The sequence below is a fragment of the Chlorocebus sabaeus genome, chromosome 21 (genome assembly GCF_047675955.1).
Source record: "Chlorocebus sabaeus isolate Y175 chromosome 21, mChlSab1.0.hap1, whole genome shotgun sequence".
NCBI lineage: Eukaryota > Metazoa > Chordata > Mammalia > Primates > Cercopithecidae > Chlorocebus > Chlorocebus sabaeus.
In genome coordinates, this window is record NC_132924.1 from 115,398,055 (window position 1) to 115,411,315 (window position 13,261).

At 43.3% G+C, this 13,261-nt stretch overlaps 2 gene segments (V, D, J or C); both read left to right on the forward strand.

The window, feature by feature from the left end:
• The first annotated feature begins 3,302 nt into the window (after positions 1-3,302).
• Positions 3,303-5,067, forward strand: LOC140709600 (T cell receptor beta variable 3-1-like). The segment is given in 2 exon segments: positions 3,303-4,520; positions 4,637-5,067. Coding segments are annotated over 2 exon segments (606 nt in total).
• Positions 5,068-8,497: 3,430 nt separating this feature from the next.
• Positions 8,498-9,462, forward strand: LOC103227110 (T cell receptor beta variable 4-1-like). The segment is given in 2 exon segments: positions 8,498-8,876; positions 8,987-9,462. Coding segments are annotated over 2 exon segments (525 nt in total).
• Positions 9,463-13,261: the final 3,799 nt, after the last annotated feature.

Here is a 13,261-nt window from a genome sequence, read left to right on the forward strand (position 1 = left end):
AAATGTTCTCCAGATCAGAAAGGTGGTGGATGCTCCTCAAAGCCTGCTACACTCTGTCTTCCCTTTTTTTCTCAGCTACTTAGCCAATGACATACAATTGGCAAATGACTTAGATGCAAAAGTGGTCTGTTAGATCTCTTCTTTCTCGTTGAGGTCCCAATCCCTTAAGTTTCGAATGCCTCAGTGGCTCCAAGTGTCTTCAAACATTTATTTTTATATTTTATTAAGTTTTTCTAGTTGTTTTTGGTGGGAATGTTGTTCTGCAAAACTTCAGTCTATTAACTCCGAAAGCCAGTTTTTATATTTGTCAAAGTTGAGTTGCAATTTTGTATGTTTGTATTTTAGGTAGAAGCCTCTTGAAGAAAGGAAGAAGTGAACCTCTCTATCTTTTTTTTTTTTTTTTTTTTGAGACTGGGGCTTTCTTGTGTCACCTAGGCTGCAGTGCAATGGGGTGATCTCGGCTCACTGCAACCTCCACCTCCCGGGTTCAAGTGATTCTCTTGCCTCAGCCTCTGGAGTAGCTGAGATTACAGGCATGCGCCACCACACCCAGCTAATTTTTGTATTTTTGGTAGACAAGGGGTTTCACCATGTTGGCCGGGATGATCTGGGCGTTTTGATCTCATCATCTGCTCGCCTTGGCCTCCCAAAGTGTTGGGATTACAGGCATGAACCACCGCACCCGGCCACATATCTCCATTTCTAAGAGCTCTACCCCACTTCTGCCTTTGGTCCACCATGGGACAGAGTCTTCACACATTTGACCTTTTACCACAAGGAGGAGCTGTGACTCTACTGAGATTAAGGGAACTCAGAGGAAGGACAGAGAATTCTCCGTATGGGAGACAGTTAAAAGAAATGCTGGGTTTATTTACAACGGGGGAAAATGTGGTCTGCAGAAGCTGTGTTAATGTTGAAATGTGAGAGGTTAAATACAGACTGTTCATTTGCCTTGCTGTGCAGGTGTTTTTTTCGAGCAAAGAGCCTAGACTGCCAGATTTGTTGCATGTGACACTGCATGGGATGAGGAAGGGGGAGCTGGGAAAGAGGAGCACTCATAAGCAGATGCCGGGAGAGGACCCCTTCCTGAGAGGAATAAGAGAACCTCTGGATGCTGGGCCTCTGCTCCAGCTCAATCCTGCCAGGAAATGACTTCCTGAGACCTGGGCAGTGAGCCTGACAAATCAGGGCTTCCTCGAGGGATCTTGCAAAGAGAGTAATTACCAAGGGAAATCTACTTATCAGACCAAAGAATACCTGCAGCACCATTCCCCTGACTCTAAATGATGAAAGACTTAAGCTAGAAAGGGTTTTCTTTTTTCTTTTTCCTCCTCTGAATGTTCCTCTAAGTTCTTGGAGCAAGAATTTCTAAGGATAGGACACCCGTCTCCTGGGTCTGAGCAAATGGTTCTATCAAAACAACATCATCAGACTCCCTTCCAGCTTCCAGCTTCAACATCTATCCCTGTCTCCCAAGACTCATGGAAACTAGACTTGGCCAGATGTCAAAAGATGATGTCAAAACAGGTGCAGATGGGAAAGAAGGTGGCGTGGACAGACCTCCAGGATGCACATCTGAAACAGGCTCTTCATTTTGTTTTCACTACAGGCTCCTGTTTCACCTTTTCAAAAAGCAGTTGAAATTTTCCTTACTTCTTGGAAATCCAAAAATACAGCAAAGATACATTTTATATAGGCTTTAGCTATTCATCAGGATGGAGCTTCAGAGTATCTCTGTACTCTACCAGATATATTCTAGCATGCTGCCTGGAAGTGAAAGTCTAGCTAAACAGTTTAACAGGAAAACCATTAGCCGTCCCGTGGAGGTTAATTTTGCAGTTTATTTTGGAATGGAACAAAAGAATGTATTGAAGATAGGAAAATCATGTCTACATGCTAGAATCTAAATTTCTTAACTCTCTGTAGTATGGGCCATTTTCAAATCCTCTAAAGTCATAAAAGCAGACTATGAGAAACACACACTTCTAAGCTCAATATTAAATACTTAAAGTGACTACCATAAGAGTTGGAAAGTCAGGGTCCCCCTGGGCTTTTCAAACTCCTACCCTCACAAAAAATCTAGAACTTCTTCTCAGTAACAAAAATAAGATGACGTATAATCATTTTTCATTGTTAATAAATAATCGCTATCCATCATGGCATTGCATTTCATTTGTGTTAATTGTTGCTAACAAATGACTACAGATTAAACATTTGTGATCCATATAATAATAGAAATAATAAATATCAACTTTTTAAGTGGCCAAGGGAGATTTTAATAGCTCAATAGGCAAATAGCATGAACTGATGCTTTGCAAAGGTGAGGGACACATGGCCTGTGATGGGATGTCTTATCTGGTTTTGGTCTGAATTTCATTTGGAAAACTGGAAGCTGCTGGTCGACCTGCAGGGATATGATCCCATGAGCTGAGATGCATGTTGACGTTTGTATTTTTGTCAGCATGAAAGAATATTTTTTAAATCAAGGCCATTGCCTCCCGTAACTAGCAGCCAGCTGGGTCGAATGGAAGTGAAACCATGGCCCTTGTCCCACTGCAGATCTGGAAACCCAGTGTTGAGCATCAGTGAACAGAGAGATGGAATCAGTTGAAATGAAATCGTCATAAGATTGTGCTCAGGAAACTAAATTTGACATAATTGGGCACAAGAGATTGTTCATCTATTTTATTCCACCAGAGGAGACAGCACAGTTTTCCCGTGAGTTCTTGGGGAGCTGGAGGAGGGAAACAGCTCTGCCAGGTGAAGTGGTTTCCTCATGAGAAGTGTAAAAAGAAGAGGCAGAGATGGAGAGTTTGATTCTACAAAGATGGAAGATTTTGCTTGTAAACATATCAACACACTTGCCTTTCCTGCAAAGACGCAAACTTTGGGGAACTGCCCAAATATAAGACGGGGTTAAAATATTGGACAGCCAAAAATATGACTCGTGTTCAAAATATGCATCATGATATCATTCAGTTCAATGCTTCTACTTCTTCTGCAGCGATCTGCCTCATTCCCTTTGCCCCTACAACTCTCCACCTTTTTGTGGATTAAGTTATCCCCATGATAAAACTACTATGTTTTCTTCCCTCTTTGACTTTCTTGTTGGAAGCCTGGCTCTTCCCAGGGATCCCAGCGTCTATCCTCTCTCCTTTCTGTAGTTTTTTTTCCCCTTCTGCAGCATAGTGGCCCTGTCAGAAAAGAAGACGTACATCATCAATTTATTTGCTCCTTTCTATCCTTAGGACAATTTTTTGATGGACAATAAAACACTTTTGCTTTCCATGTCTCCTGTAAACAAAACAAAACAACACAACAACCAGAAATCCTGGAGGTTGCTGCCACTTACTGAGGCACTGAGATCTGAGTGCTGGGCCTTGCTGACCAGAATAGGAGGAGCTGTGTCCCGGCCACACCCCCCGAGGTTGGGTGGTTGATGGCTGGCAGAGGAGGGGAGTACCATCAGGAAGAATAACGGGGACAGGGGTGCTCAACAGGGGATAATTCACAAAACATGAAGGCATGTTGTGTTGTCACATTGGCACAGGTAGGTAGGGCCCAAGGATGCCAATAAGCATCCCAGCTGAACAGGACAGAACCCTACAACAATCACCTGATCCAACATGCGGTAGTGCCCAAGTTGAGAAACTCTGCAATAAGCTTGAGTTGCAAACTTTGTACCAAGAAGGAGGATTATCTGCAGACAACTCAAGGGCAGTGACATCACCTACTTTTGTTTTCCATGACTGCCGTGTTGTTTACATTCATCGCCATTCGTTCCCAGCACACGGTGTCTACATATTGTCTAGCAGCCTCCTGTTCCCTCATAGATCTGCCCCTTGGATAGATACGAGCATCAGAGGGAGCAGGGCTGCAGTTCACTCCCAACAATGACCCTTCAACAGGGTTTTCTCTGAACTAGCATCGCAGTCATGTGGGTTAGGTGACTGTAGCTGGTACTCAGGTGAAATCTCAGGCCAATCTCTTCTGAATCAGGGGGCCAGTTGACCATTAATCAAACCTTCACGTGAACAAAGATTCAAGAGAGCAAAACAATGTCCTGTATTATTGTGAAGGGGATGCAAAGGATCCAGAGAGGAACAGCAGCCTGACTCTGAGGGAAGGGCATGAAAGGGAGAGGAAGGGAGGAGATGGTCAATCCGGGGTAAGAAGTGAGGAGGGAGGGGGCTGATGGCACAGGAATGACTGTCAGAGACACATCCTGGAGGCCACAATTCAACCCTCTCAACTTTTCCCAGAAGTTCCAAAAACTCCTTTAAAGCAGCAAGTGCAGGGCGTGAAAAGGAGGAGCCATGCTAGAGGAGAGCCTGGGAATGGGGAAATGATTACAGGCTGTGACCTCACTGGCGCAGCTCCTCTCAGCGGCAGTGGAAAGCACAGCCTAGACTTCTCACCACTGCACACCAGAATCCTGCCCCGGGCCTTGCCTGGTCTGCCTGACTCTGTCATGGGCTGCAGGCTCCTCTGCTGTGTGGCCCTCTGCCTCCTCCAAGCAGGTGAGTCCTGGGCGCAGGTGACATCATCCTGTTGGAGTCCCTAAGTCTTTTCACCACGACAACAACAGCAGGCTACCTCCTGGGATTTGCCTGAATTCTGCTTCTCTCCTTTTCAGGTCCCTTGGACACAGCTGTTTTCCAGACTCCAAAATACCTGGTCACACAGATGGGAAAGAAGGTGTCCCTTAAATGTGAACAAAATCTGGGTCATGATACTATGTATTGGTATAAGCAGGACTCCAAGAAATTGCTGAAAATAATGTTTATCTACAGTAATGAGGAGCCCATTTTAAATGAAACAGTTCCAAATCGCTTCTCACCTGAATCTCTAGGCAAAGCTCATTTAAATCTTCACATCAAGCCTGTGGAGCTTGGTGACTCTGCTGTGTATTTCTGTGCCAGCAGCCAAGGCACAGCCCTGCAGATGCATCATGTGCTTGTGCACAAACCTCCCAGTTCAGCCAGGAAGCTGTGGGCCGGTGTGTGCACCTGCACCCAAGGCTCCAGTCTCCACTCCCTGATGGCCTCTGATGGAGTTTCAGTCTGAAGCACAGACGGCTAGTGCACCCAGTGGAGAAGTCGTCTATTTTATGCACACAAAGTCTCACAGAATTGTTTCTCGGCTAGAGCAGGGCTTCCCAACAAAGCCACTGAAGTATCAGGGCCCCACAAACAAAAACGGAGCCTGTTTCAAGCACTAAAGATCTTAACTGATGGAGGAAACCTTTTCTTGTCTTTCTGTCCTGCACACATTTGTTCATATTTTTTATAACATTATGAAAAAAATATGATTGCTAAAAATGGTTGATGAGCACAAGCATAAAGGAGGGGGAAGGAAATATTTCTAAGATCAAGAGACAATTCTGATGATCAGTAAGTACTTTATTTAACAGAAAAATATTTGGAGAGGCATGAAATTCCATGGCAATAGGTAAACTGGAAAGTGTTGAGGAGAAGCCGGTGGAGGCAGCTTTGTGCATTGTAGGCTCCTTCTCTTCAAGAAGGGTGACCAGCAAGTGTCTCTCCAATTCTGATGAAAGTCATCTTGAACTCTTCTCAAGAGTAAGCAACAGCTGGATGACTGGGGATATTGGGAGACATGGAAAGGACTTTGGACACAAATCTCTAGGCAGTGGTGAGCCATTGGTCCTACTCCAAGTGAAACAACATGATGAAACTGTTATTTTGGTACAGGAACACTGGTAGTAGTATGGATCAGAAAGGAGATAGATTTTTGGGTGGCATGAAGAATTAGGAGACTTCTAAATATCCTATATGAAAGGTTAGAAAGAGTGAGAAACAGTGTGGATGACATACGCTTGAGGCTCTGGATTATGTTATCTCTGGGAAATAGTATTGGGTTTTACCTGGGAAGGTTGAATGTAGGACTAGCTAGGGTCTATTTCAGCTTTGCCCTCCCTCTTAGGGAGCCCCAGCATGTGGTCAGCATTGCTAGTGTATGCCTTTCCAGGGTCTTAGTGGGAATCATGGTGTTCCCACCACGACTCTCCACTCTCACTGGGTCTGAATGCCAATGCCTTCTGGCCCTGAGTATCTTCTGACATGCCTGCCCATGTCTTCAGCCTTCCAGAGTTTGTTCCCTGCTGGGCCTTCAGGAGTGCCACCCTCTGCATACATAACTTAGGATCTGGCCCACAAAGAAAAATAAAAAATAAAAAAGATTTTCTTACACAGGTTCTTGGGGCTCCTTGTTAGAACTCTGTGTCCTAATTCCCAGCTGTCTTGGAGTCAGTTAAGTCCTCTTGTCTTCAATCACATATACTGCTTCTATTTTATATAAATACGTTTACTTGACTTTTTTCATATTTGTCATTCCACTCTTCACTCTTCTTGCAATTCACACGATCCTGAGATCATTTTCCTTCTTAGATCCATTCCTAATTCAGATGACTTGAGCTCTCTGGTCACCACCCCTTGTTGTGGGAAATGCTTGTTAGCTATTGTCCTTAGGAAAGTTAAACCTTTTACTTCCAGCATTATTTAAGGTTTCTGTTTAAACTCTATTGCTTTTTTTTTTTTTTTTTCATTGTCCTTGCAATTGGGTTTACTTATTGGGAACTAAACAATGCAATAAATTTTTATTTGTTCAAATTTGTTCTATTTTTTTGTAGAAGGACCAAAGTGTTTTCTTGCTGAAGTAGATACCAATTGAAATAATTTTAATAGGAATGATATTAGAGTTTGAAACAAGATTAATTTTAGGTTTTTATCTAGTATAGCAGGTTAGAGGTCCATCCTATAAGTAACCCGTTGAGGGGAAGAATATTCAACCCCACTTTCTTAAAATCCAATCTACATTCCTTTACCTTTTTTTTTTTTTTTTTTTTTTTTTGCTTTATGGGCCACAATGAAAATCTGATAATATGTATACATTAGAGGAATGCTAAAATTTTCTTCCTGACTGAACATATCTCCAGGTTAAAACAAACCTAAATTATAAATCTTTGACTTAAATCATGGATAAGTATCCTCCCTAGGCCCAGTGTAGATTTACATATAACATAGATTTACGACCCTAATCTCACTCCTACAATTACAATGATCATCACAAAATGGTAATACTGCTGTAATACAACAATAAATGGATGGGAAAAATCCTTAGAAAGTATGAATCATCTCATTTTTGTGTTTATTTGTGTTCACTTGTATCTTCACATGTTCTAGAATGAAAAGTCAATATTGGCATAACTTTACATTTTAAGAAAATTGATAATATTTCAATAAATGGTCACAAAGCATAAATAGCTTATGCAGCAAAATAGAAATGACCCACAGGAACTCATCCAGCTGGTTTCAAGTTGGAAAACTCTCCACAGAACTGATGACCTAATGTGGCTTCTAACATTTTAGAAATGGAAGGGCTTTGGAGATCATCTCCTTTCAGTTCCCCTGATTTAATATATGAGGAAATGTGGCATCACATATATGAAGTGATGGAACATTGACATACTGATTACATTTCCTAAAGTTCATGTAAGATACATTTTTATTCTCTAGCTGGTCAGGGTCTTGCTCTGTCTGGAGTGCAGTGACACAATCATGGCTCACTACAGCCTTGACTTCCCTGCTCAAGCAATTCTCCCACCTCAGCCTCCTGAGTGGCTGGGACTACAGACATGCACCATTACATCCGGCTAATTTTTGGTAATTTTTGTAGAGATAAGGTATTGCGATGGTGCCCAGACTCACACATAGACAATTACTGTTGAGTAAAAATTTAGAATGTCCTAGGTGTGTGGATACCTGGTGTTCCGACTGTTGACTCTCTGTGTTGTTGCCAACATCTCTTTCCTTTTCATTCTCCCCTGGCCTTTCAAACCCATCTCTGCTGCTCAGGGATGTGGGATGTGGATCCAGTTTGGATCCTGACACTGGGTTGTTGAGTGGCCAAATGCTGCTTTGGCCACAGGGAGGAGCTGTGCTCCTGTGAAACCTCTGAGGCAGGGACCTGGGGAAGGGATAGAGAGTAAGAGGAGAGATGGGCCAGGAGGGATCTTGCCCACGGGGAACCATCTGTACCTCAAATGAGAGCATGACCGTACTCAGGTCAAGCACACTGACGTCAGCTTCAAGCTGATTTCCCTTTCCTTTGCACCACACACCTTGTGTTGTTCTTTTTCAGCATCCTGTGTATGTTAGCTCTAAGCCCAGCCAAGCCTCATGCCCTCCACTACAGGGACAGAAGGTGGCTCATCCCTTTTGTGCTCCCTCAGCTCCCTCCCCAGTGCCTGGTTGATGGTTGGCATCACAGTCATACCCTTGAATGATGGGCGCTGGTCCACACTGCATCTGTGGTCATGCAGCCATCCTCCCTCCACAGAGCCAGGCAAAAAGGCTCCACTGTGCCTAGACATTGAGGGAAGGGACGTTTTGAATGGTTCTGCCTTGTGTGATCCCGCAGGACAGAAGGAGATTCCTTGAATGGGAGTGGTCTGTTGCTGAGAGGAATCCTGAAAGATAGGGAGACAGAGATAGTGGGAGGATCCACTAAATGAGGAAGCAGCTGAGAGCAAAGAATCCCTGCCAGAGGAATATCCTTGGGGGGTAAAAAGCTGGATCTGTCCTTTCTGCCCAGCCCATTCATCCCAGCCCAGACAATTCAAATCTACCTTCTATCAGAACTTAGGGTGTAAAACGGCTAGGAAGAAACATCCCCTGGGTCTGGGGAAGCTGTCAGGAGCAGTGACATCACAGAAAAAAACACCAATCAGGGCCAAGGAGACCAGAGCCCAGCCTATCACCCAGAGGACCCCAGTCAGAGGCCCCATCTCAGACCCCAGGCTAGCATGGGCTGCAGGCTGATCTGCTGTGTGGTTCTCTGTCTCCTGGGAGCAGGTGAGCTAGGTTCAAACTGTCTGTCCTTGAACTTCAAGCTTTTTCCTTGTGGCTGCAGCAACAATCCTCCTCCTGGGCTCTGCCTGAATTTTATCCCTTTCCTCCTACAGTCCCCACAGACACTGGAGTTACCCAGACACCAAAACACCTGGTCATGGGAATGACAAATAAGAAGTCTTTGAAATGTGAACAACATCTGGGGCACAATGCTATGTACTGGTACAAGCAGAAAGCTAAGAAGCCGCCGGAGCTCATGTTTGTCTACAACTATGAGAAACTCTCTATTAATGAAAGTGTGCCCAGTCGCTTCTCACCTGAATGCTCCAAGAGCTCTCTCTTACACCTTCACCTACGCGCCCTGCAGCCAGAAGACTCAGCCCTGTATCTCTGCGCCAGCAGCCAAGACACAGCCTTGCAGAGTCGCCGCGTTCCTGTGCAGAAACCTTCAGGGCCTGCGAGGAAGCTGTGGGGGCCACGGAGGGCTCGGGTGAGCATTTCCTGCAAGAGCCCCGACAGAAGCTTCAGAACATCACGGCACCTGCTAATTCATCCATGTGGCAACTTTACATCCTGTGCACATATTTAGAGTATGAGTTTTCTTTTGCCTGAGTGTGACTGCCCTGTCAACTGCTTTGAAAAAAAGATAAACATATTCAGATCTACTTTTAAAAAAATGCTTTTTTAAAACCATGAAATAGGCCGGGCATGGTGGCTCAGGCCTGGCCTGTAATCCCAGCACTTTGGGAGGCCGAGACGGGCAGATCATGAGGTCAAGAGTTTGAGACCAGCCTGGCCAATATGGTGAAACCCTGTCTCTACTAAAAATACAAAAATTAGCTGGGTATGGTGGCATATGCCTGTAATCCTAGCTACTTAGGAGGCGGGAGAATCGCTTGAACTTGGGAGGTGGAGGTTGCTGTGAGCCGAGACTGCGCCACTGTACTCCAGCCTGGCCAACAGAGTGAGATACCATCCAAAAATAATAATAATAATAATAATAATAATAATAATAATAATTCTGAGATAAATCAAGCATGCTGTAAGGATTGTTTAGCTTAAAATTTTAGAAGAACCCTCCAAGCAATCACCTGTGTCACCACAGAGTTACACCCTGCACGGAGTCAGACACTGTCCTGTGAGGAGCCATGTTCTCCTGACACTTCATGTTCAGTGGTTTTCATGACTCTTCTTTGGGACCAAGGGTTCCCTTCCATCATAGGTTGTTGTCATGCAGAGTCAAGCAGCACCGAGCACTGGGAAATCAGAGAACGAACTTCCAGGCAAAGGTCCCAGTCCAGAAGTCAGTTAGAGAAGACAGTAGTACACTTACTCTTTGGGAAACATGTTTGAGAAATATGTATCAATTTTCACCACTTCTATTGTTCTATATCCCAGTTTGTCTATTCTCTAATTTCTCGTTTTTACACTGAAAGCTAGACTGTGAATTCTAGCCCTGATCAAAGCTCCGAATGTGCACAGACACCTTCTCTGAACCCTGCAGGCAGCAAACGTGCCTCTGTCTGCTCACCTTGCTGTAGAGCCCGTGGATCACGGTCTAGAAGCTTCCTGACTCATCCACTCTCCTTCCCTTGGCTGGAAGTCTCCTTGTCGGTTTCAGGTCTCAACTCCTCCCTGGATTTCCTCTCCAGTCTGACATTTGAAGGATTATTTTCCCCCTCTGGTCTCTTTATTCCCAGTGTGTTAAATCATTAGGCTCAGAGCCTGATGCCTCCAGAGCTCTACATTAGCCTTTAGAGAGGAGAGTGGGTCCTGGCTGTTCTGTTTACGTCTTTTTTCATTCACTAATTCATTCATTCATTTATGATAGAGACAAAGGCTCCCTATCCCAAGATATACGGTCATCTGTGCTGTATCAAAAGAGAAGATATTCTTCTCACAGTTTTATGAAATGAGGTAGCTTCGCAACTTGGGGGAAAGCAACCTTTTAAGTTAGTTGTCAAAATTAGCCTTTTGCCTAAGTTAAGTTAGGATCCTAAATTGGGCTCCTACCCTCCCACAAAAACTAGGAGACAGGGACTCTATCTTCCTTGATGATTACATCTCAAAATATGGTTCCCAGGAAAGCCTGGGAAAGGAATGTCTTGGGAAAGACATTCGTGGGTCATAAAACTGGCAAGAGTTTTATATAGATTTTAATAGGATTTACACACATTTCAAAGAGACAAAGGAAGAATTTAGAATTTCAAGACTTTGAAACTAAATGCTCTTAGAAAAGGGGTGAGGAGGAGTTTCTTGCATTACTTTTCACAGGAAAAATTAAGCCTCTTTTATTTATTTTGCATTTTCCCTTACAGTAGCAGTAGATGAGTTGATACTTTAAAGCCTCCGGACCCAGCCACCCTGATGCGGTGGGGAGGTCATGGGGAAAATGGGAAGGGAGTTTAGCTGTGGGGTTTCCCTGACAGATCTGCCCTGATTCAGGAGCACAGTCCATAAAAAACCACAAAAGCCTGAGCACACAGGTAGAATCTGGCTCTTAAGCTGAGCAATGCAGAAACCTGAGTACTGGGGACTTTATTTGCAGCAAAAGACCCTTTCCCTCCCCAGCCCCTGCCCCTGGCAGCAGCAGGCAAGGCCAGTGTTTCAGGCAGGTGGGAAGAAAGGCAGGACCCTTGGGAAACCCTGGCCAGCAGCACCCATGAGGCAACCCTTACAGAGCTCAACTGAAGGGGCAACGTATTTTGTGAACAGTAAACAACTCTGGGCTCCTTAGGAATATAAGGAAATCAAGCCCTGGGTGAGGCTGGACTTCCAGGGATGCTGGTATGTTCAGGCCCAGAGTTAGTACCATTCGGATACCCGTGAATACGTGGCCTTCGTTTGTAACAACTGTGCAGTGAGCTCTGTGAACATCTAATCACATTTACATAAGTCATTTTAGAAAAGTGCTAGTTGAAAGAATAAATGCAGAAATATTAATGATTGTTAACTCTGGAGAGTGGGATATATTTTTGTTACTCTCAGTGAACTATGTAGTATTAAGTGTTCAGTTATATGCATTTTATCAAATGCAGTCACTCCGGCAGCACCACCATGACCAAAATGTGGAATATTTTATCACGTCTTAAGAGGCATTGTTCCACTTTCTTTCAATGTCCCCTGAAACCCAGGACAAATTTTATTAAAATGTCCCTAAGTATTTAGTATTTTTGATGCTATATATTTTTTAAATTTCAACCTTTATTTTAGATACAGGGGGTACATATGCAGGTTTGTTACTTGGGTATATTGCACCCAGGTAGTGAACATAGTACCCAATAGGTAGTTTTTCAACCCATGCCCCCTTCTCCACTCCTCCCTCTAGTAATCCGCAGTGTCTATTCTTTGCATGTTTATGTCCATGTGTGCTCAATGTTTAGCTCCAACTTATAAGTGAGAGTATGCATGTATTTGTTTTTCTGTTCCCAATATACAGAAGCTATAATGAATTTAGACAAATCAACAAGCAAAAAATAAGTAACCCCATTTAAAGATGGGCAAAGGACATGAACACTTTTCAAATGATGATATTTTTAATGGCACTCCTTAATTCCAAATTTTTCTTGCTTTCACATTTACATAGAAATACAGTTTAATTTGGTATATTTAAAATGTATCCTAAAATTTTGCTAGACTCATTATTTCTGGTAGGATTTTGTACACTGTTTAGGGTTTTCCACATAGGTGCTTGGGTCCTCTGTGAATAAAGACTATTTAACATCATCCCCTACCCTCTGTGCTTTGCTAGGAGCTCCATGGCCATGTTGAAAAGAAGGGATGAGGATGGGCATCCTGTTCTTCCTAATCTTTGAGAAAAAACATTCAGTCATTTTTTCAGTTTTTGACTATTAAGTATGATATTAGCTGTAGATGTTCCATGAATGCCTTTTATAACATAGAGGACTTTTTTTATTGTTGTTGTTGTTCCTAGTTTGCTAAGAGTTTTTAATCAGAATGCTGAATTTTTGTGAAATAGTTTTTCTATATCTATTAAGATGATTATAAAAAATTTTTTCTCTCCAAGTTTTATTTTAGTTTTAAGGGCTACATGTGCAGGTTTGTTACATGGGTAAATTGCATGTCGTGGGTATTTGGTATCCAGATAATTTTGTCACCCAAGTAATCTGTTTAATACCCAATTGGTAGTTTGTTAATCCCTACCTTCCTCTCACCCCCCCACCTTTCTGTAAGCCCCAGTGTCTACTGCTCCTTTGTTTGTGTCTATGTGTGCTCAATGTTTAGCTCCCACTTATAAGTGAGAACATGTGTGGTATCTGGATTTCTGTTCCTGGATTAGTTAACTTAGGACAATGTCCTCCAACTCTCTCTATGTTGCTGAAACGAATGTGTTCTTGTTCTTTTTATGGATGCATAGTATTTCATGG